A 24,608-nucleotide genomic window follows, 5' to 3' on the forward strand; every position below is an offset into this window, starting at 1 on the left:
TTTTTAAAAAGTGGTGTATAAAATAAAACAGTACGATTAAGAGCTAAAACTAACGATTGAAATATAAAGAGCACGTTGCATTGTAAATTTTTTGTTTGCATTATATTTCAATATTTTTTGAATTAGATTAGGAAATCATATATGTTTTAAGTAGTAATTGGTGAAATTATTGATAATTAAACTAAAGTGAGTATTAAGTTTTTGACAACTTAAATACTTTTTGTTTGGGTGTATTATTATATATTCACTTCATAGTTAATACTATGTGATAATTAAAATACAAAAAAAGGCTTCTAACTACGAAAACATGACAACTCCAAATACTAGGATCAAACCTAGAAAATCAGGAGGTTTTAGGCCTACAAGACCTTTTTTCAATGTTGAATTTAAGAAAATATCTTTTTTAGATCTCTTACGTGTAAAAGAAAGATTTCCTACGTGTAAAAGTAAATCTCCTATGTGTAAAAAAAAGAGGTTGGGTCATAAAACTAAAAACAAGTTTGTAAAAGGCCAAAAAACCAATTGACCCGAAAATCAGGGTAGAAATGTTCAAGAAAGGTATAGGAAATATTTGTGTTACATAATTAATAAGAAAACAAAATTCAATTTGGGCAACGCTATTGAATTTAGAATTTGTCACCCTAAGCATAGAATAATAACGATAATTACACACACAAAAAAAAATTACTGGTGCTCGAATATGCATTTCACCACATTTAGGGTGTGTAACTGTAATAATCAAAACATAAAAGAGTACCAAACACAAAGCAATACGCAATATTAGAATCGCCAAGATTTAGAAGCAGTCACAGAGGAGACGATCAGTTGAAAATTGGAATCAATCAAAGGATGATAAAGGGAGTAATCGTAATGAATGATAAGGGCAAGCCTCGTCTTGTCAAATTCTACGATTATCATGTCAGTCTCCCTTAACCCTTTTACTTTTAAAAAAGGAAGAACAATATATTAAAGCTCGTTTTTTATTTATATTTTTGTGAATTTACTTCTTTCTTAAATCAATTGTTACTTGAAATGTAAGGTTAGCCTGCAGAGAAACAACAAGAGCTTATTCGAAGAATTTTCGGAGGTTCTACTTACATTTAATTTTTTTCTTCGTTTTATTTTAGTATGTCTTTTTAAAAAAAAATAAAGAATAAAGATTGAATTTTTGAATCTTTATACATATTGATTGGGTTGTAACTGTATTCCATAATAACCCATTTCATTTTTACTGTGGCAGGTTTTAGAAAATGATTCTATGGCACTGCCAGTTTCATATTTTTTTTCTTTCTATGTGGTGATTTGTATACTGTTGATATCTTTTGAATCATTTTTTTGGTGACAATTTTGTGTTGAAGTGCAGTTTTAAGCAGTAGAGCAGAGAATGTAAGCAACTTCGTCAAGGTTGATTCCCTCTTTGGATCAGTATGTGTTTTTCCTGTCTACTCTCTCTGTATCTCTCTGAGTTTGGTTTCTTTATTGTATTTATTATCCCTCAAAATACATGTAAAACATAAGAAAAACCTAGAAAGATTCACATATTGTGCCTCCGCACATGCAGGATACTCGGCTTGTATACAAGACTTATGCCACACTACATATTGTATTCATATTTGACAGCTCCGAAAATGAGCTTGCAATGCTTGATCTCATGCAAGGTATATACTCAGGCTCTGGTCATGCCGATTCAGATACCTTTAACTTTGAAGTTATCATTTAGTAAAATAGATTGTTTAATGGAAGAACCGCGGAAGTTAGAGTATTCATTATCCAAGGAGGAATTATATTTAAGTTATTCAAAGAGCTAAATCTCTCTTCTTTGATAGATTTTTGAACTATTTTTGCTTTTCTTCCTTTGTATTGATAAGTTCAGGCACAAAACTCTTGAGAGGAAACAAACTCGTCCTGAGGCTTTAAAATGATTTCTTGCTTGTTTCGGCTGGCTGCAAAATACTAAAACCGAATAAAAAGTGCTACTTGCTGTAAAGAAACTTTAGCAAACATGTCTCCCCTTACTAAAATAGTACAGATATGGTATATGAGAAGAAATATGTACTTAGAGCATTTTATATATTATGGCGGTCTGAGATCCATGTCTGTGTAAGTGCTTATGCAGTACCAATTTTTAACAAGATCTAAAATTTGGACGGAGTGCTGCATTAATGTTTTGGGAGTTGAACTATGTCTATAGGTCTCATTGGAAAGGCAGGAATTAATTGGTTACTGCTAATCTTTTCTATGTTTTTGTTCATATAATAAGTGTGTGCATTTGCATTGTCTTATGATGGAATACCTGAACACGATTTAACAACCTGGTTTAGAAGTCCGGAACATATTCCAAGCATTGGATTTTTACTTTAATGCACATATGGTCGGCCTCCAAGATTTACTACCTTGATATGTTGTTGACAATTTCAGTTTTTGTCGAGGCAATGGACAAATGTTTCAGCAATGTACGTGAACTTGATATAGTATTCAATTTTAACAAGGTCAGTCGGTCATCTCTCTTTGTTTTAGTATCACGAAGCATGTATCATTTAAAGGCATGCAGTTGTTCTGAGATCTGATTCCTTTGGGTTTTATATCAGAGGACAACTGTCTTATTTGCATTTGACATAATCAAGGATGAGAAACTTGTGATTTAGTTTGTTACTTGCACTAAAACTTCGGGTGTCCTTAATATTTAAGACCTCAGGAGCTGTCTTAATTGCCAAAAATCTCAACTGGACTAAGTCAACTGTCCCTAAAATAACATTGATTAAGAAGCATGGCTAAATGATTAGTAGTAAGTGGGCCCTTCTAGAAACGAAGGGATGCTTAAGTTTATTAGATTTAGAGCAAGTTAATTTTATGATGCACCAAGGATTTGAGATATAAGAAATGATGGGTGGTGAATCATAGACATGGAGTTTACTTCTTTTGAGGTCAGTTGATAGGTTTTACTTTATGAATTTGAGTACTACTACTACTCTTCTTAGGAATAGGTTGTAAGTTATCCAAGAACAAAGAAGAGATTGGCCTGTCGATAAGTTCTTATTAGCATTGACATCCTAACTTCAGTAACTTCAATTTTCATGTTTGAGAGTTTGCTGATGTATTGAGGCTTTGTAGGTGCATGCTGTATTAGATGAGATTATTTTGGGAGGTCAAGTTCTTGAGACAAATTCTTCAGAAGTGGTGAAGGCAGTTGAAGAAATCTCTAAGTACTTTCTACACCCATTATCTTTCTTTTGTTCTTCCTTTCTTTTGTTTATTATTCACCAGAAATAGGTCAAGATGCTAACAGTTTTTTCTTGTTCAGGATGGAAAGGGCTGCAAATTCAATCATGGGAGTTTCATCAATAACTGGCTGGCAAGGTCGATAGCACACGTTTGACTGTGGTACGTACTGTAGGAAAATTCATATAATCAGTCAGCCAGTAGTGGCTGAACATGAGCTGGGCAGTATTTGTCAACCAAGTTGTTGAACTATTACTTTTTGGTCCTTGAAACACGAGAGTTTTCAGAGAGTTACAGTGGTTTCAAGTTGAACTGTTCATCGTTTCTCGATGGAGTTGAGTTGTGAGTTGTGACGTTTGAAGTTCTATCCCATTTGGAGGAAAAAGGAAAAATGGTAGTAACTTGAAGTGAATATAAGAAAGTGTTTTGGTGCCTATAAGGATATTTCTTTTAACTAGTTGTATCTGTTACATTGTGGCATGCATCACCAAATTGACATGTACATGAAAATGAGACTCCCCGGGGCATGTGCACTATGTCAAATCATTATGGACGGATGATTTTTTGTTGATTAATAAGTTTGAAGTGCCTCTTTGATTTCCTTTTTGCTTATTTTGGGGAAGGGAAATCTGTCCCGAGACCTTGTAGATGTTACCACAAGATTATTCTTCTTCTTATGGTTTGATTTGGAATTTCTGGCATTTGGCCTTTAAATCATGATGGCGAGCCATTTGAATACAACATGGTTTTGGTCTCTGGGTATCTGCGTATAAACAATATGAAGCCAATTGCTAAATGACTCATTGCCTAAAAGAAACAACTTTTATAGGACTTAGCATACTTTTCGATGCTTTGCCTGCACGCATCCTTCTTCCTTTACCCTAGTTTCAACAAACTAAACTTTTTTTTCTTTATTCTTTTTCTTACAATAAATAGTTTCAGGAAATTAAACTTTTTAGAACATTTGATTAAACTTTTTAGAGCATTCAATTCTGTGCCTTTTGAAGGGGAGCGCAACAGTAAAGTTGTCTCCATGTGACCTACAGGTCACGGGTTCGAGCCGTGGAATCAGCCACTGATGCTTGTATTAGGGTAGGCTGCCTACATCACACCCCTTAGGGTGCGGCCCTTCCCCGGACCCTGCGTGAATGCGGGATGCTTCGTGCACCGGGCTGCCTTTTTTATTCAATTCTGTGCGTTTTAATTAGCATATCATGTCAATTAGCGATGAGTCCACTAGTTTCTTAAATTAGAGTCGGTCTTCCTTTTCCATTTCTTCTAGTTGTTTGACTTATCTGAAAAACATTCAGCCTATGAATGTGGTTTCAATCTCCTGAAGATGCCAAAACACCATATAGCTTTTCTAAGATGCACATTGTAAGCTCAATTAGCATCTGGTACTGACAGTGCTCGTGCTGCAGACTGATGAGTTATTTAAAACGAGCACATGCAGCCATTTTGGACGAAAAGAATAGCAAGTATATTATCGCTAAATTTATGATTCCTTAACAGTGTTCCCTAAGACGGTGTTACTTTAGCTTGTGTAAAGTTTGTGCTGCTACCTTCAAGTTTTGAGAGAAAGAGGGTAAGCTTGCATTTAATGAAAATCTTCAGATAGAAAATTGGAGGAAGAAATTTATGAATTTTATTGATATTGTTAGTGATTCTGGTGAGCTAAGTGGAAAGAATTGTTTCTGATGAATTGAGAATATTGTTCTCTCAACCCCTTTCTCATTTCTTTGAGTGAATGCTAGTCAAGCTAATGACACTTCAATTTTGACCACTGAAGTGTTGCACCTGTGTGTAGATCACATAGCTCCAGGCTGGTCATTGGCAAAACTTGTTTATATCATATTCCCAAAGAACTGCTGGTAAATGTTAAACAGATACAGGTTCCAGGTTTGCTCCTTGGACAAAAGTGTCATTAGGTTCCTGTTCTTAAGCATTGAACTTATATCTGTTGCCAAGCTTTGAATTAAAGATAAAAAATTTATCTAGGAACGATTACTTAGGAGGGGATGTGGCTTAGCATTCATTGAAACAAGTGAAAACCATGAGAGAACAGGGTTCAAATCTTGAAAGACACAAAGACCGGTAAGTGATTTCTTCCTATTTGTTTAAACTTTGGTTAGCAGAGTTACCCCTACCTGAACCTTGAAATAGTCTAGATGCGCATAAGCTGACCCAAATATCACTCTTATTAAAAAGAAGTTAGAATGAAATCTTGTTTTTGGGTACGATCTGTAATGTGTTTATATTGTTCATCTCCTTGATCTGACAATAGCTAAATTCAGCCCAACTCTAAATTTATGACTGCAGAATTTCTTTTTCCCTGTCTGCTGGTCCGGAAATCTCTGCATATCTCTACAAACCATGATGTTATAAGACTTGCATTCAATTAGCTGTCTATGAGGTACTCCAATACTCAGCTCAAAAATAAAGACAATAGCCAAAATTAAAAGGGGCAATTTATGGCTTATGGTCCAACTGTCTGGAAATTTTTTAACAAACCTTAAGCATAGGCAACATCAATTTCTGTCATCTACAGATGGTTTTTGGCTAAAGTCTAAAATAGCAGTAACACTCTGCCCAAAACCTTCAATACCATTCATTTTTCTTTTTAATGCATTAAAGTTGCAGGGAGTGCTGGGTCAATAGTGAATTGGAGAGTATGATTCAGCAACAGTATTTAGTATTGACGCTATTTATGGCTATCACCAGAGTAGCTAGGCTATTCTATACAGTTTTCAATTTAACACTTACTTGGTTTCTTCACCTCTAACTCCAACCTGTGGATTGGTAATTCCAGTCACACTAGGGTATGTGGTTAATCACTGTTTAAACGTATAATATAATAAACTCGCAACAAATGCATGTTAACCTTTGACTTTTTCTTTCTAAACTAAAACTGATCGAGAAAATGGAAAAGCATTCGGACGTTAAAATCTTGAAGCTCGAGTAACAACTTGATTGCAAGTCAATGATATAATAGGACTTCAGAAATGGACGAGTCAAATGGTTTTGTGGCTCGTTACAAATTTGTTTTTAGTTTTATGACCTTTTTTTTTTTTTTTCTTTTTTTTTACAAAAGGACACATAAAAGATCTATCTTTTACACACAAAAAATCTAAAAAAGATGTTTTTTTAATTTCAAGGGGCCACCTTGTGTTAGCTGCTTCAGGTAAGAATATTTGGAGTAATATCTCCTAAAAGTTCTTCTGCAAAACGCTCGAACATTTTACAAGTTAAAAAGAACCCCGTGCATTTCGGGTATTTGCCTTCATGACTTTTTATAATGTTGAAATTAAAAAAGCATATTTGGAGTACCTTGTGTTAGCTGCTTCAGGTAAGAATATTTGGAGTAATATCTCCTATAAAAAGTCACGAAGGCAAATACCCGAAATGCACGAGGTTCTTTTTAACTTGTAAAATGATCAGAGTGTTTTGCAGATGAACTTTTAGGAGATATTAGTCCAAATATTCTTACCGAAGCAGCTAACATAAGGTGGTCTAGTGGTCAGGACATTGGACTCTGAATCCAGTAACCCGAGTTCAAATCTGGGTGGGACCTTTTTGTGTTTGTCTGTGATATCTTGTTTTTTCCAACCCTTAATCTTCTTTGACGAGTCTGAAGAAAAATTTAATAATAGTAAGAAAAAACAAACCAAATTGGTAAATGTATACGACTTTTCTCTCCCGACTAGGGGTGTTCAAAACCGAATTGAAATCGAAACTTAATGGCTTATTGGTATCGGTTTAACGGACGGGGAACAAATTAAATTTTTTTTATTAACGGCTTATCGGTTTGGGGGCGGATTATTCAATTTTCTTAACGGATAATCCGTTAACTCGTTAAGATATATATATATATATATATATATATATATATATATATATATATATATATATATATATAAACTTTATTTTTATCCATATTATTGAACTCGTTTACTGTTGCTCTCTAAACTTTAGAAGAAAGATTCAATTATTTATTACCAGCGTGGGAGGTTTCATAATAAATAATAGTAATACATGAATAAATAAAAAAGCAATATAAGCACGAACGAACAACTGCTAATAATTTGAATGTTTTGCAGGATGGCAACCAACTTCTTGTTAGCATTGCTAGCAATGTTGACTACTATTATGGATAAAAAAGAACTGATTGTCAACATCACCATAGTTTATAGTGCCACTGCACAATACATTAAGCAACATAGAGTAAAGAGAATCACATGCATACTTCTATGAGTACTAAGTATTTATTTGTTTATAAGACATCAAACAGTGTGCCTCGATGGAAGCCCGCCAGTATATCATCTTGATAGAGGACATGGTAGCGGACTTCGCAGCTGGATTATCGAATTGGTTAACCAAGTTGTGTTTTTATTTTTTAACAATTTGTCATCTTCTTAAATAGTAAGAAATTTGTTCAAATGATACTGTTGATATATTCTGCTGTGCACTTCTCAATCCCTTACCATCCACATGTAATATGAGAAGATAACAGAAGTATTTGATATCCAGTATTTGATTCTAGTAATATGGCCTCATGGTGTAATTTAGTTGATATATATGTATGAGAAATATTTATTATATTGTTGTCTCGGGGATGTACTCCCCAACATTGTGTTGAAGTATGTTAAGTTTCAATTAACTAAAACTAAATTGATAACCGCCCGATAATAGCTAAACCGATACCAATCCGCCCGATATCTTATCGGGTGGCTAGCGGATTAATACATTTAAAAATCGATAACCGATAAGCCAAACCGTTAAGAGTAAATAACCGCCCAATCCGTCCGATAAGCAGCCTTACTCCCAATCTCGCAACGAACAAAAATAAAAAATAAATGAGACAATGTTTCGAAGTCCATACATTTGTTTTTTATGGGAACTGATTCAAAGCAAAGACAAACCAATTGGGAGGTCGAGTACATGGAAAACCACCGGGCAAACCTTTTTTAGAAAAAATAATTACGGTATTCGAACCAACTTGCATATAAATCGACTATTTTACCTAGTACCTATTACTTTACACTAACACATTATCCGTTACTTTATTTACCAACGCTTAGGTAGATGAAAAAAAGGTTACCTAACGTCTATTTTTCTTGTTTGGATTTGAGTACAGATTACGTCTATGGGAAACAATCTCTTTATCTCCACGAGATAGGGGTAAGGTCTACGTACTAAAGGTGACAAACGGGTGAGCTGGGCCGGTCCAGGTCAAGAAAAAAAGTGACCGGCCGGTCACCGTTCAGGGCCGGATTCCGGATTTTATGAACCGGGCTTAATGGGTCCAGCCCCATCCGGTCAAAAATTGAACCGGAACGGTTCCGGACCTAAGGGGCCGGGCCGGGCCGGGTTAGTGTATTTTTTATTTTAATTTTAATTTTGTATAACTAAAGTTAAAATATAAAACAAAAAAATAATTTTATAAAAAGAGTGTTTGAATAAAGGATGCAAAGACTTTAAAATTCTTATATTTGAATATTTCATTAAGAATTTAAGATAATAGAATACAATGAAGATGAAAAAAAATTGCACTTATAATTTGCAAGTTCAAACTTGCAAATTATATTTTACATTTAACAACTAAATTAATTAAAAAAGAGTAAATTCAAAGTTTAATTATTAAATATAAATCTAGAACTTCAAAGGTTTTGCATTGCCTTAGTAAGTTTTCATAATCAATATGACCTTCTTGGCCATCTTCTGGAGTGTTAAATTCAAAGGCTTTCATAGTTTCATTTCAAATTTTCATTGCATAATAATCTAACAAACTAAAACATTAAGCATAATACGTCTAATAATTTTAAAATAACACAAATTGTCTCAAATCAACTTAAAATCTTAAATACGAATTTCTGGAGGACGCTCAAGACAACTCTTCATATGCCTCCTTAAACAGCCTGTGCCCTCCCACTTTCGACAAAGATTTAAGACTCGACCACAGTTCTTGCACTTTACTTTGTGAATTTCTTCATTTTCTTCTACCACCTCAAAGTGTTCCCAAACATATGAGCGCACTCTAGAATCACGGGGCATTATTTAACTTGAATTGAGAATTTGAGTTTGAGAAATAAGAGATGAGTGAAGAAATGAAGAAGAGGGGGGCGTTACCAACGATCAAATGAATTTTTTTTTTTTAAAAAAAAAAAGAAAAAAAAAAATCAGAAAATCATTGTTGAACCGGTCCGGGCCGGTCAACCGGTTAACCGGTTCAACAATGATTTTCCTTGACCGGGTTTGACCGGTCCGGTTAACCGGTTTTTTTTTTTTACACGGGCCGATCCCCTAACCCAACCCGCCCGCCCCCTATCTACCGGGCCGGGCCAAAAACGGGTCAACCCGGCCCGTTAAACAGGCTTACTGCGTACACACTACCCTCCTCAGACTCCACTACGTGAGATTACACTGGGTTTGTTATTGTTATTTGAGTACAGATCTCCCATCAATTTTACTCGCTTTATCGACGGCTAGACTATACACTTGGGTGCAAAACCACCTGCCAAACTAATACTAAAACAATGGTAGACCAGAACCGTTGTGTTGGAATGTTAGAACAAAGTTGGCATAAGAGCAATATTACAAAATAAGTTGAAATACAGAAGAAGGGCAAGCCTTTGACTTAAACTCTAAGAAGCAAAGCAATTCAGCAACAAAAAGAAAAGACCAATGAAATGCTTTTTTCCTCTCCTCCATTTGGAAAATGAAAGATTCTGTATAATTTACATTCCATGGAGAGAATAGTAAAAGAGTAAGAATTATAAGAAAAGAATTGGAACGAAACATAAGCCCCCAAAACAATCAAGAAAAAGAACCACCACTACTAAATCCTGTTGTCCCAACTCTATCCCCAGAAAATGCAAAAAACTTTAAAATCCCAAAACCCCAATAAACAATTTGATGTTGATGTCCCAGGTAAACAACCCAATATCTCCATTTTCAAAGTTTGCTTTGAACAAAGGCTCTCTTGCCAACTTCCATTACCCAATGTAACAAAAACAATGGCTTCAGAAAACGGAGAATGTACAGGGCAAGGCACCCGAATGCAGACCACCGCGCTGCATTATTAACAAAGAATAAATCACAATCACCTCTCTTCTACTCCTCATGTGGTCTCTCTACATCCTGCTCCTCCAACGGCTCAGGGAAAATCTCTTTCGACTGTCGTCTAGTTGATGAAGAATGACCATTATCCCCATTATGACCACTTCCTTGAGAACCTGTCGTTCCCGATTGCTTCAAACTACTTGTTCCTTCTAACTTATTTGCTGGGATTGCAGGTACCGCCGCTACATCTGAGGAGCTACGCCAGCTGCCAAACAGCGCAGCGTTCCACGAACTTCTCGATGAAGTTGCTCTAAGTCTTGCTGAGCTGGTGTGTTCTTCCCTAACTACCTTCAAAGGATTTTCCAAAGCTTTAAGGATATATCTCATTAACGGTCTCCTCGAAGGCTTGGGGTTGAGGCACGATCTCGCAACAATAGCCATCGCCCATACTTCCTCTAATAAATCTTCATCTATGATTAGGGAAGGATCCACTATGTTTGTGACAAGTTCTTTATCATATATACTAATGTATTTTAGTGTACCATCCAACCACTCCTTCATGCTGGCGTCGTTGGATGCACTGATTCCCAGCTTGCCAGTCACTAACTCTAACAAAACCTTTCCGAAACAGTAGACATCATACGCACAAGTGGCACTAGCTGTACCTGTCCATTCCGGAAAAAGAATATTAGCTTAGGAAGAGAAAAGTAGACTTTGGAGTAATGCTTAGTGATAGTTTGAGCAACAAGGAGTAATTCGGCAAGGTTAAGCAAAACATTGCCACCTAATACTTAGCTCTTTTTGCCTACATTCAAGATAAAAATGTTGTCGATTGTCCAGGCCTTTACTTTCTTTCGGGTTCAGTTCAATCGGAAAACTCCACCTAAGAATTTTAGTTATTCATGGCTTCCAATGAATGCGTACTATTTTTATTTTGTTACCTACACCAATTTGAGATCTTACTCACCAATAACAAGATGGAAAATGTTACCTACAATTTTGAGTTGTTACCAACACTAAGTTGATAGAGTGTATGTTAAGAATATTTTGCGTAAAGTCTATTTACGAGAAGTAGAACTAAACAAAATTGCACATACCTGATGCACCTTGTTCTGATGTCCTGCAAATATGGAAGAGAAAACTATGTCAAATAGCAGTAAAAACTATAAAGCAGTACAGGTTGAAAGTCTAAGTATTAAAACGCAACAGAACCTATCACTTGTGACATGGTGTTCAGAGGGTTTTGTCCCTGATGCATCTACATCTGGCACAATAAAAGTTTCCTTTTGTGTAATTTGCACTAAAAGAAAGACACTTATCTATATTAATCATTAAAGTAAGTTTTAATAAACCCAACATCTATAATTATTAACAATATTCACACTTTTAAATCAATCTGGATAGTGATTGACTGTAATTATGATCAATGGCGTAAACTTGATTTCTAAATTAATAGAATCTGAAAAGTTTCTACAGAAGCCATGAAGATTAAATCTAGAAGACCTAAAACTTTTGGCATCTAACATAGGACTCCGAACCAATTCTTCAGCACGGCACAGGTAATCAAGGCAAAAATATTCATATTACATAGAAAAGAAATAATTTACGGAGGGATAGAACAAGTAACAAGTGTGTGATGGTCTTTCAGACTAGACTCGCTGTTACTTACAATGCTCCTTGTAACTTGAATACTGAGAAGAACTAAAGATTATATAAAACTGCATGATCACTATCATTCGAAGTTTCGAACTACACTAGCCAGGGCCTATATTACAAGTTCTCATAATTTAAAACAAAGCTAGAGCCAACAGATAGCAGGATGATGAGGTTAAGAGTAAGGTTGCTGCATGAACATTACAATTCTCATTTATAGCATAGCTAATAAAAGTTAAAAATACACCAGATGAAACAAGTAGTTTCTATAACATCAAATCGGAGATGCAGGCCTTCTCACTTGTCTGATAGGTTAAGAAAAGCATGTTAACAATAAAAACGCCTGATGTTAACATCCATTATTTAAAAAAAAAACAGAAACAAAATTATTGACCACAGTCATAACAATCTAGTAGTAAACTAGTTTTGTCGTCTAAAAGAAAGGATGGTTAGAAAAGTTACATTTATCATTACCAGAAACAAATAGGATCATAAAGTACTTACTGTGGCAGCCTGAGCAGCCTGGAAATTCTGTTCTGATGGGTGTCTCCTTCTTGTGCACAGACCTCATTTAGACTCCCTAACCGCACTTCAAACTTATCATCAAGAAGTACGCTGCTTGCTTGGACATCTCTGCAAGAATAGGTAGGGCAAAGGAAAAAGGAGAGTTGTAAAAGGTTTTTTTTGGGGGGTGGGGGGGAGTTGAATCCAATAAACTAACTCATGCAATTAAAACCTTGAGGATTTCATGGTGAATTACAGCAGAAAAACTATGTAGACATTTAGGGAAGCATCTCTTTTTGATAATTCCTTCTGGAACGGATATTTGGTTTAGGAAAAAGTCTATCGATAATTTCTTTCTCAAAAAAAAAAAGAAGGGAAGTCTATTAAATGCCCTATGAAAGAATATTTCTTGAACCGAAAACATGCAGATGAACAGTGTGAGAGAAGTGAGTATTGAACACTGACTGGCTCAATAAACAGAATACGTTCGGTAGAAAGGAGGAGAATAAGCCGATAAAGCATACAACAATATATTATTTTTATAAATATCCAAGCTGACATTAAAAAGGGCACCATGGAGATAAAAGGTACAAAAAATAAGGAGTATTATATGACGACTTTGATGTTTAGAAGAAGGTTCATTGGTAATAAAAAAAATTTATAGAATAAAAAACTAAACCGTTCTTAGTTTCAGAAGTAAATTTCTATTTGTATAGTTAGAAAAATTTCTATTTGTGTATTCACAATATCCCATCACAGTAGAAATTTTAATGTCATCAAAATCTAAGGCCACATCCCTCGTACCGAATCTAAAACATATAGAAACTGGATAGATTGGAGATATCACAGCCATGCATGCAACTATAAAAGCAGAGCTTTAAAATTTTTTATAAGTGCATGGCTCTTGACGATATATAGCAACATAACCCCTGAAAGCCAAGTTTTAGGTTTACTAAGCAAATCTTAAATTTATTGCATGCAGATGTAGCTCATAAAAACATAAAGAGAAGCCCTCTAGTTGATAGATTCAAGCTCCACCTCCAAGATATTGTGGAGGCTAGCCCTTACATGATAAACCCTCTATAATAATAGTGTAATGAGGCAATAAACATAGTAAATCTCCAACTGATAACAAATCAGAAACCATCAACCATGAATTAATGTTCATTCCCGTCTCCTTAATCCCAAGAAGCTAATAGCTGAGAGCGGATATCTAATATTGTCATTTGTAATTAGGTTTTAGATTAATTTCAATCAGCCAAATATGGCACACATCCATAAAGTTGCAAAGAACCTTAACGTGCATAGAGCCTGTACTGCACTGAATTTACTGGTCCAACTATCTTCGGTTAAAAAATTTAGGAGAGCCTTCTATGGAGATCTCGTCCTACGTAGTTCAGACTTCAGAGACACGAAATACACTACAATTTTCGATAGCTATCATTCAGAGTATTGTCCTAGTATCTTCAATGTGCATTAGCCAAAAAGGGGCGCTCTCAAACAGCCATTCGCTATTGTGATGGTGCACCACTTTTTTCCACATATAACTAAGGGAAACTTTGTTGGGCTCAATAAGATGATTGGATGTTAATGGCAATATTACTCAATCAGAACAGAAACAAGTTTTTAGCCGACCCCAACTTGTTTGAGACTAAGGCAGTGGCGGATCTAGAGGCTAAGATGCGGGTTCCCGGGAACCCAGTAGCTTTTTCCCAAATCTTGTATATGTATGAAATTTTTTATTAAATATCTATAAATATGACTGTGAACCCAATTATTAACTTGAGATTGATGTAGGAACCCGTAAACTTTAAATGATGGATCCGCCTCTAGACTGAGACATAGTTTTTTTTTCCTAAACATAAACAAATCTTTGCTGCTAAAAATGAAAAAACTGAACGGCCACTTATACGACTGACCAACTAATTCCAACTTTTTCTTTTCCATTTATTGGTCTAGCTTTGGTACAATCTTCCGAATTGAAAATTTGAAGTTTCCTGGTTGGATTAGAATGCAACAGATGCAGTTGAATTACATCTTTGGTCGCCAATAGTAATGAATAATGATTTTGGCCTAACTGCTTAGAGTAAGCCATAGTGACTCACAAAACAGCAAAGCAATCATGCACTCATCCTAGGGGAAATATCACACAGAGACAAGACGTTATAGTGACACCAACGGTATAGAACTTTAGTAAGGAAAACTTTTGCTTAAACCATCACAGTCCTGGATTATCTTCCAGACTATTAAATTAACAGGCATATCCTTTATAACCTTTTGAGTCTACAAAAAAATCGCTAATTATGTACAACCAAGGAATACATATAGAAAGAGTAGCTGCAACTCTTCCAAGATTATGATTACAATGTTTAAACGAAGACTTGTAGTTATGAGAGTGAGACATAAATGCACTTGCAAACATGGAAATCCACTAGTAAATCACAGAAGTAAGTCTAGCATAACTATTAAAAATTTCTAATATTAACCATAAAAGTGGCGGCACGTGGAAGTAAGAGAAATGCAATATGACAAGGCCTTGATACCTGTGCACTAGAGGCGGGTTACATTCATGATGTAGATAAGACAAGCCCTCAGCAGCTCCAATAGCAATTTTCAGTCTTGTTATCCAATCCAATGACTGCAAACTATCATCATCCGAATTGTTTTTTCTAAATAAAGAACTGGATAGATCTCCATTTGGCATATACTTGTAGACCAGAAACTTCTCATTCTCATTCTCCAAACAATGTCCCATAAAAGGAACTAATCTTGAGTGAGATACTTTGCTGAAGAAGTCCAATTCTGACAAATATGCTTCCTTTTTTGCAGAGCGCACATCAATTCGTTTTACGACTATAAGTGTCCCGCCTTCTAGGGTACCACGGAAGAGATCACCAGAATGGCCGTGCTTCATAAGATTTGAATCACTGAACTCACCTGTGGCTTGAAGAATCTGCTGGTAGGTAAATGCATCTCCTAAACTTGAAAAATTCAATGATACTCCGGGAGGTGGTGGTGGACTTGAACTGGCCGGACCTGGCCCAACCTCAGTGGCTCTTTGAGTTGTGGCACCCCTTTTGCGGGTGCAAGCAAACAGCAGAACTAGACAGATAAGGACGAGTGCAATTAATCCAACACCCCCCAGAACGGCTGCCAATATGATTACATTTTTGTGACTCTTTTTATTGGATTCGGGAGTTGGAAGAGGCGGCTTTGTGGCATTTGGCTGTCCAAAATCATCAAAAGACAAGCCCCGCTCGCTGTAGAAAGATGCACACTCACTCCTACTCCTTTGACTTGTTACATTTTGGAGGCAATTTCTATTAACTGACACATTGCTTTGTCCATAATCAGGGGCTTTGCCTTGAAAATAGTTTCCTGATAGATCTAGAAAACTGAAGCTTCTGCCTAAAGATGGCAAATTTCCATAAAACATATTCTGAGAAAGATTAAACACCACGCTGGTGGCATTTACAATAGAACTAACATTTGGCAGAACGCCGGTGAAGTTATTCGCAGAGGCATCTAGAAATTGCAACCCAGGCATTGACCACAAAGCATCAGGCAACTGTCCAGTTAAACTATTGGAGCTGAGGTCAAGGTCAACCAGATTAGAAAGGTTACCGAGTTGGGCGGGAATCGAAGAAGATAAAATGTTACCAGACAGATTCAAGAACTTCAGCTGAAGCAAACTCCCAATTTCTTGAGGAATAGTTCCATTCAAGAAATTTGAGGACATATCAAGCAAAGTAAGGTTCTGAAGAGAACCAAATTCAGCAGGAACGAACCCCACAAGCTTATTATTCGAAAGATCAAGAATCGAGAGGCTAGTCAAATTGCCAAAGGTGGAAGGAATAGGACCAATAATGGAACATGACTTAAGATCAAGAATTCTAAGAGATGCAAGCCTAGGACCAAACCATTGAGGAATAGAGCCAGGAAGTGCAAAATTGGAGGCATTAAAAGATTCCAAAAAAGTCAAATTTTGGAGGGCATCAACTGAGAATTGAGGGTTTTGACTCCCAACTCTGGTTCTCTTAAAACCAGATATGTTGATCTCAGTAACTCTACCATTCTTGCAAACAATATTTGTCCAGTTTAAACAAGGGTTACCCTTTATAGGCCATTCTTTGGCTCTTAACCCTAATGAAGATCTCAGTTGAAGCAACGCAAACTTCTCAGCTAAAGAACTGACAACACCCTGCTCAAATGTTGAGTCAAACAGCAAGAAAAACACAAAACAAAACAAAACCACTCTGCCCTTTAAGTGCAACATTTCAGCTGAACCTTCATTTAACTTCGAAATTGAAAATTCTCATCTTTTTTCTACTCTACAATCACACATACATATATATATACGATTCTTGATATAAAAGGGAATATACATTCCGTGTCAGAAAAATTGAAGGGCTTACCTTTTTGAATGAATCACAACAAAAAAGCTTTTCTTTTGTTTTTGATTCTTGAAAAAAGAAGAGTGCTGTGTTAGTACTGTTTCTTTCTCTCTCTCTCTACCAACTCTTTCTTTCAGTTTCTTCGGTTGATGGGTAAGAGAGATGATTAAAAAATGGTCAAAAGTTTTGGGTTTTTTTTTTCAGAGAGAAAGTGGTGTGAATGAAGCAAAGAGAGAGAAGTAGATGTAGAGAGAGAAAGTGAAAGGCTGGTCTGAGTCAAGAACTCTCTGTGATTAATTGGAACACTGCTATACTCTTGTTACTGTAATCCCCTCTCACAAATCAACAAAAATAGACTACTACTACTTTTTTATGGGTAAATTTTTTACCCCTTTTGGCAATAATTCTGACAAAAAGTTCCCAAAAAACAAGTTCATTTCGGTCTTAATTAGAGTCTTGAGTTCGAACTATAATAATAAATTTTTTTTTTTTTGGTGAATTCAGATTAATTAAACCCCAAAAAATGAAAAAATTATCAGCATCAAGTAAAAAACAAAAGAAGCCGCGGGACGTGGTCTGAAAATGTGTGTTTCTATCTATTGCTCGAACCATGGGCTCAGTCATGGCTCATGGGTTGGGTTCGGAATTGGGGTTGGGGAGAGGGGTGTTGGGTGGGTGGGGGTTGAGGGTTTAGTTGACTACGGAAAAGATGCAAAAAACAGCTAAGCTAAAAACTACTACTTTAATTAATAACTTAATTTGGTTTGTCTCTCACTAGAATCTCTCTTCTAATAATTTCTGTAATTATTACTTTTTCCCACCTGTTTTGGTAGATCAGTAGTGAGTATCATCTGGTAGTGTTATGATTCGGCAGCTTTTATGGGATTTTTTTTAATTACTTTTCTTTTATGTGATTTTTGCACTTGAAAAGTGGATAACAAATTTGAAGATCTTTAGGTAATTTTTTATTTACAGCAGAGTTAGCATTTACGAATTTTTTAATAGCGCTGACGAAGAGTTGGCTGCTTTTGGGGTGGAAAAAAGAGTTGGATAATAGGAAGCATGTGTGAGACATTTTGTTATTAGTTTTTTCAAATAAACAAATGAAACATCTTTGGACGTGCTTGGATTTATCTCCAAAAGTACTTTAGCATATTATTAAATCATGATCTATATTATTTTTTTCGTTTCCTTTTATACAATATACATCAATATTTGATAGAGCATAATATTTAAAATATTAATTTGGCTTATTTAATATATCACGCAAGTAGAAAAGGGTAGATAAGTAACTAAAAAGTAATTATTTGTTAACATAATTATTGCGACTTTGTAAGTTCTTGCATGTAAAACTTCTAACATTATAATTACTTATAATTAACTTCTTAAGATGCTATCTTTTCTATGGATATGAATCATTAAAAGACTATATATATATATATATATATATATATATATATATATATATATATATATATATATTCACTAATGAAATGGTATTTATTGGTCAAAGCAAAATATTTCTCATATATCTAACGATTCTAACATGTTAATTCACTTTGTATGCAGATAATCATTAAAGAAGAGATATTGCCATAAAAGATTTCACAAAATTAATTCATCTAATCCTTTATCCTTCTACCGTATCTTCATATTTTGAAAGGAATTCATCTTCATTTATAACCTTTTTAAAATTCATTATGATATTTTATTGTGTTGATTCAAATAAATAATAGATAATATTTTATTCATTAAAAGTAGACTAAAATAATCAAACGTCATAGTGAAGAATTTAGTTGTTGGTTTTTATTTAAGGTAAACTAGCTAGCTAGAGGAAGAACTCTACTTTGAAAAAATAAAATCCCTTTGTACCACATCCATACCACGCACACACTTGTCATAAAGCAAATCTTTTTAAACTAAAACTAAGCAAAGTCATTAATACAGTAAATAATTTGCAGCTTAATTAAATTTTAAGTAATAATTATCGTTCCAAGCAAGTCACTTAATTGGAATCTAGAGCTTTAGAACTAAGCCAAGCTAAAGTGATGAAATTTAGACGTTGAGATATATATATATATATATATATATATATATATATATTGTAACCTTTTTTTTTCCTACGTACTTTTCTTATGCGCGAGAATGCGATATGTCCTTTATAGATTCAGCTGAACTCAATAATTTTGACACGAAATTTAAGTATATGAATAAAAATTATCACAATTTTAATAAATATTAATTTTAAACTCATAGTGCAACCGATTTAGTGATAAGAACATAAAAATTGAACCGGGCAAGTTTAAATTCTAAATCTATTTTATTGTACTAATTTATATTTCTAACTGTTTAACCAAAAAATTAGATTCTCAGTCAAAGCCTATTTTTAGAAGTACTCGGGTTACTGATAATCAAAAAATTCAATATTCTCTCAAAAATAAGAAAGGAAATTAGAATAAAAATGATAAAGTAATTAATAGAAAGCACAAAAAAGTAATTATATTCCAATAATAATCAGAACGTGTCTGTACAAATGACATTTCTTTCCCTTATATAGAGGTCTTCAAGTACAACGTCTTTTCCCTTTTAAGACCGAGTCATTATGAGCATTAATGACATTAATGAAACGTTATAATTGGTAATCGTAACAGTTCGTGAAGATTCTGTAACGTTTGTAATCATCCACGCTCATTAATTGAAGATCCATGAATCTGCCCTTTTTACTGTCTTGGTTCATTCCACCGGTGCCTCTTCATATAACTTAAAGAGACTCGAGCAACCATTTCTTTTCACCTCGTGGGTGATTTGTTCGTATCTGCTGCGACTCGTGTCTCTTTTAGTGATCCTCTCCAGCTGTCGCTTTTCTAGTGATCCACGTGCCTTGCCATGTCAATCACGTAATTAACTCCACGTGTAACATTTATTTTTACCAATACAGATAGTCCCCCCACTTACTAATTATTCAGCAATTGAATATTTGGGAAGTGGATCATATTTATGGCGGGAATTTTTGCCGCCGTTTCTCACGTACCATTGCATCTTCCTCTGAACCAATGCGTCATATGTCACTTCCATTTAATGCATGTGACACGTGGCAGTCATCGATTGGTTCTGCAACTCTTCAGCGGGTTTTATGACTTTTTTGCGGCTGCATCAGTCACGAAGTGACTATTTTCATAATGACGTTTCCATCATTACCCTCTTTACATGACAGTTTCTTTTGCATATAAATCCATCATTTGCCTTTGCTTTTACAAAAAACTTTCTTCAGTGTTCTTTATTCACAACTTACTCTTGTTCTTCATTACATACTACTTCCCTATACAACTATGTCTTCATCAAATCCTGATCCTCGAAAAGTCGTCATAGTAGATGAACTTCCCCCTTCTTCCTCTCCTATCAGGAGTAGGAGAGGTGGTAGGTTACGTAGTTTAGGGTCAATGCCTGTACGTGGTTCTCCTTCTCAACCCAGTACTACTACTCCATCATCTTCTAGAACTAGGGCTTCTTCTTCACATAAATCTTCCGCTAGAAGTAGGGATTCTAGTGAACCACTTCGTGAACCTACTGTCGACGAGATTATTCCCGTTGAGCTTTCCTTTGTCACTGATAGAGAATTAATTAAAAATCAGGTCACTTCCATGACTTCTCACGATCGTGTTGATGTGTACCCTTCCCAGATTACTGAGGGTTTAGTTTCTATTGTGCGAAGAGATTGCTATTGGAAATTTAACTTCCCGATTCTGGTCCCCCATGAAAATCAAAGGATCACTTCCTTTAAAGCTGGTTTTTCTTTTGTGTATACGTATCCCTTCACATTAGGTTTTAGGCCACATATTGATCCAGTTATCATTGAGTTTTGTCGTTTCTTCGATGTGTGTTTAGGACAGATTAGTCCTATTGTATGGAGGGTTGAGGCATGCCTTAGATACCTGTCAAATTTGGCTTCTTTACCCTTCACCTTTTACCATCTAATTCATCTTTACTCTCCCAAATTATTTCGTCATGGGATTTTTACTCTCGTGGCGAGGAGTAAGAGGGTTTTAGTTAGCCTTGAAGATGACAAAGATCATGGCTGGTATGCCCGATTTGTTGCTGCTCCTACAAGTGTATTAGTAGGTGAAGAGAAAATACCCTTCCCCGAGAAGTGGAACTTTGCACGTAAGTCTTTCTTTCAATCTTTTTTTTCTCTTATTTTTTTGTGAAGAACTTGTAATCTCGTAATTGTTTTACTTTTCTTTTTCAGCAACCATGGGAACTGTTGAGGAGATTCCTGATCTCCGTGGTTGGGGTAGAGAAATTGTTAACCGTTGCTCTTATGGAAGAAAGGTCCTGGAAATACCTTTCAAACAGATTTAGATGGAAAGTTAAGACTCACGGTAACTTTTTCTTTCACTTTCTTCCTTACTTCCATGTTTATTTTGGAACTTATTAACCCCTTTCTTTATTAGGGTTTCCCATTCGAGGTGTGAGTGCTGCTTCAATCACTGCTTCGAGGCTCTCTCTATCAAAGGCTCAAGAGATAATCTTGAGTTCTTCGTCAAAAAGAAAAGTCGATAAACCACATAACTCTGAGGATGAAGAAGAACGGGACGAAAGCTCGTTGGTTCGTAAGCCACGGGCTAGGAGACGGGTCATTTCAGATGACGAAGCTACTCCCCCTCCTAGTTATGTTCCCATGTCCAAGCCTGGAAATGCTACCTTAGTGAATTCTGATGAAGAGAGACTCTACTGAACAGCTCTTTTCTAGTGGTTTTGATGAAGAAAGCTTTGGCTTTATATCTGAGGAAATGCCTCTTGCCACTTTTCATGCCTCTGCTCCGATTGAACCTCAGTTACTCGTTCCTGCTGTTGCTGCCACTGTTCCGCCCGTGGCTATTTTGACTTCCTCGACTGCCCCTACTGTTACAACTTCCCATGTTAAAGTTGGTTCCTCCAGTAATAGTAGGGCGATGAAACAAGTTACCATCGAGATTCCTGAAGATGGTAATCTTTTAAAGAAATCTGGCCAAGATGATGTATGGCTGAAACCACTAATTGGCCCAGTTGAGAAGTCAAAACTTGAAAGTCACAGCTTTCTAACGTGGATGAATGATATTGTGCATTCGTCTTTAAAAGTATAAACCTTATCTTTTTATTTTACGTGATTTCTCTTTTACTGGTATCACATTCCTCTTTTCATTGCGTAGATCAATCTCATCGGAACGGAGATGATGAAAAGGATCGTCCACACAGAGTAGTTGATGAATGATTATCACACTGAGGCAGATAACTGGAAAGAACAGTTCGAGGGGCTTCAACTTGAGATGGAGGTTTTAGAGAAAGAAAAGTGCACCTTAGAGCAGCAAGTAAAGGTTGTGGCAACGGAACTAGCGGTTGAGAAAGCCCCATCCAATCAGGAGGGCAAAGACAAGAATCTTCTCAAGTCTTCATTTGCTGAGCAACTTTCCAAGCTTCTAAAGAAATTAGGAGCTTAAAGGATTTGCTAAACCAAACAGAAGCTTACTCTGGGGAGCTTGTTCAAATGCTCACGCAAACTCAAGAAGATCTTCGTGTATCCTCAGCCAAGGTTCGGTTTTTAGAGAGATCTCTTGCCCCCTACAGGCTTCTTACGATGCTGCCTTGAATGAGAAGGATAAATTAAGAGCTGAGGTTGAGCAGTGGAAAAAAGATTATGAGGCCCTTGAAGATAAAGCTGTTGTTGATGTTAGCTGGGCTTTTTTGAACACTCGCCTCGAAACGTTAATGGAAGTAAGCCGGGAAGGCTTTGACTTAGATGCTGAGATTGCAAAGACTAGAGAGACGATTGAAAAGACCCAGCAGAGTCAAAGTTTTTCTTCACCTGAGGTTGGCATTCCCGAGGGTGATGAAATCGCTCCTGGTGAGGCTGTTGTTCAATCTTCTCCTGCTCAAGTTGCTCTTCCTTCTGGTGATGATGCCACTCTTCATCCTACCGGTTCAGATTCTGCCCCACAGTGAAAGTTAAAAAGTTTGAAATGTTTCTTTGTTTTTCTTTTTTTTTTTATTGGTGGAACATTTGGAGATTTACCCCTGGTCCCATTTGGGGGTAATATTTTGGAAAATCTTACCCCGAGTCCGTTTTGGGGTTTTTTGTATAAGACAATTAGGTTGGAACTAAGTTCATACTTAGTTTTAACCAAGTTATTATAATATCATCTTCTAAGTTTTTGTTCAACTTCTATGATATTTTATTCTGAGTTTTTGTACTACTATTTTTTTATGCATTAAAAATGCTTCAATACTTCGTGACTTTTTGAAACAAGTACGATTTATAAAAGAGGGCCCTTTTATAAACGACACTTAATGATAAAGACGTCTCAACTTCATAATGGTGTAAACATACGAAAGAAGAAATAGAAACACACATGTTTCTTTGAATAACTTTGAGGGAGTTTTGTATCTTTCGAACTTTCAAATTATATAATACTTTACATGGATTCAAGTATCATCTATAACTCTTTTGTAACTGTTTTCTTTACAACAGATTTTACAAAGTTCAAGGGTATATCTTGCAACCCATAACTAAATTATATCTTGCAACCCATGACTAAATATTGTCATTCGTAAGATTTTGAAATTTACATCCACGAGTATATTCTTCATAGGTTTTTGAATCAGGCTTGCATTTTTGGCTCTTGACTTTGCTCTTAACTTTCGATTTGTTAGGTAGACCATAGGCTTGACTTAAATTCTGACTTTTTCAATCTTCTTTGCCTTCCTTATATATATATATATATATATATATATAAAACCCCCCCCAAGTGTTTGAGCTTTGAAGTATGAAATCTCGAGCACTTGATTATTCCTTCCATGTGGTCCATTTCCTCAAAAGGAAAAACATACGGGACTCGGAAGTATATATAATTTAGATGATGACTGCTTAACCCTTTATATTTCCATCAGAAAGGTTGTAACCCAAGACCGGGAATATGTTTCTTCCGCGTGTCTTTCAGGTTAATATCATCATTTGGTGTGGGCTAGTTTTTTGCCTATCATCTAAAATTGTTAGTATAATTTTAACTGTACAAAACAAAAATCGTAATTGAACGATACCTGACCGTGGGTATTTCTTTTGCTCAGAAATAGTATTTCTTTAAATGAACAACATTCCAACTCGAGGGTAAAACCTTGCTATCCATGGTTTCTAACTCGTAGACACCCTTTTCAGTGATACCTCGAACTTTATAGGGTCCTTCCCAATTTGGATTTAACTTCCCTGCTCCGGTTGTTTTCATTGATTGGAAAACCTTTTTAAGAACGAAGTCCCTAATTTTGAAGTACCTGAGGTGAGCCTTTCTGTTGTAGTATCGTTCTATGATTTGCTTTTGTGCTGCCATCCGTATTAAAGCTGTTTCTCTTCTTTGTTTGAGTAAGTCCAAGTTTGTTCTTAATTCCTCGTCGTTCGACTCTTCCGTTGCCAATGTGAATCTCGTGCTTGGTTCTCCTATTTTAACTGGGATTAAAGCTTCTGAACCGTGCACAAGCAAAAATGGAGTTTCTCCCGTGGTTGTTTTTGTTGTGGTTCTATAAGCCCATAACACTCCTGGTTATTCTTCAGGCCATTTCCCTTTTGATTTTTCTAGTCTCTTCTTCAAATTATTGATGATAATCTTATTTGTTGACTCAGCTTGTCCATTTTCCACGGGATGGTAAGGTGAATAGGTTATTCGTTTGATTTGCCAACTTTAAAAGAACTCCGTGATTTTGGAGCCTATAAATTGTGGGCCATTATCACATACGATTTCTTTTGGAACTCCA

The 24,608-nt window shown here is 35.8% G+C and overlaps 2 protein-coding genes and 1 long non-coding RNA gene across 12 annotated transcripts; 1 reads left to right on the plus strand and 2 right to left on the minus strand.

Annotated features, from left to right (window-relative positions):
- Positions 1–755: 755 nt before the first annotated feature.
- On the plus strand, positions 756–7,762 carry LOC104091061 (AP-3 complex subunit sigma-like). Of its 10 annotated transcripts, none has more exons than XR_004505656.2 (11): positions 756–918; positions 1,045–1,087; positions 1,364–1,425; positions 1,562–1,658; positions 2,419–2,489; positions 3,112–3,203; positions 3,302–3,381; positions 5,027–5,118; positions 5,218–5,313; positions 5,539–5,632; positions 7,317–7,762. XR_004505656.2 is itself a non-coding variant. In XM_009596317.4 (8 exons), exons 1-7 carry the CDS (start codon positions 850–852, stop codon positions 3,363–3,365), a joined length of 498 nt encoding a protein of 165 aa, XP_009594612.1. In that variant the 5' UTR covers positions 756–849; the 3' UTR covers positions 3,366–3,381; positions 7,317–7,762. The 10 variants fall into 10 exon arrangements, 4 of the variants coding, with proteins under 4 accessions (XP_009594612.1, XP_009594610.1, XP_009594611.1 ...); XR_004505657.2 differs by lacking the exon at positions 7,317–7,762 and adding an exon at positions 5,854–5,933; XR_685055.4 differs by lacking the exon at positions 7,317–7,762 and having other exon boundaries at positions 5,539–5,933.
- Positions 7,763–9,013: 1,251 nt separating this feature from the next.
- LOC138909442 (uncharacterized) lies at positions 9,014–9,330 on the minus strand. The gene is made up of 2 exons (XR_011415711.1): positions 9,169–9,330; positions 9,014–9,134 (listed from the first exon to the last, which is right to left on the minus strand). It is a non-coding gene; the product is annotated as an uncharacterized lncRNA (long non-coding RNA).
- Positions 9,331–9,895: 565 nt separating this feature from the next.
- Positions 9,896–17,147, minus strand: LOC104091062 (probable LRR receptor-like serine/threonine-protein kinase At2g16250). Its single transcript, XM_009596318.4, has 4 exons — positions 14,979–17,147; positions 12,436–12,564; positions 11,376–11,398; positions 9,896–10,943 (listed from the first exon to the last, which is right to left on the minus strand). Exons 1-4 carry the CDS (start codon positions 16,709–16,711, stop codon positions 10,330–10,332), a joined length of 2,499 nt encoding a protein of 832 aa, XP_009594613.1. The 5' UTR covers positions 16,712–17,147; the 3' UTR covers positions 9,896–10,329.
- Positions 17,148–24,608: the final 7,461 nt, after the last annotated feature.

This window comes from Nicotiana tomentosiformis, chromosome 1 (genome assembly GCF_000390325.3).
Source record: "Nicotiana tomentosiformis chromosome 1, ASM39032v3, whole genome shotgun sequence".
Classification (NCBI taxonomy): Eukaryota; Viridiplantae; Streptophyta; class Magnoliopsida; order Solanales; family Solanaceae; genus Nicotiana; species Nicotiana tomentosiformis.

Bases quoted from the DNA above. Each gene is read 5' to 3' on its own strand.
- LOC104091061 (XM_009596317.4), top strand. From the start codon at position 850: ATGATAAAGGGAGTAATCGTAATGAATGATAAGGGCAAGCCTCGTCTT. The intron at 2,490-3,111 runs GTCAGTCGGTCA...GAGGCTTTGTAG, and splicing joins TAGTATTCAATTTTAACAAG to GTGCATGCTGTATTAGATGA. The intron at 3,204-3,301 runs GTACTTTCTACA...TTTCTTGTTCAG, and splicing joins GCAGTTGAAGAAATCTCTAA to GATGGAAAGGGCTGCAAATT.
- LOC104091062 (XM_009596318.4), bottom strand. From the start codon at position 16,711: ATGTTGCACTTAAAGGGCAGAGTGGTTTTGTTTTGTTTTGTGTTTTTC. The intron at 12,565-14,978 runs GTATCAAGGCCT...CTATTCTTGCAG, and splicing joins AACCCGCCTCTAGTGCACAG to AGATGTCCAAGCAAGCAGCG. The intron at 11,399-12,435 runs GTAAGTACTTTA...CCATATTTGCAG, and splicing joins AGGCTGCTCAGGCTGCCACA to GACATCAGAACAAGGTGCAT.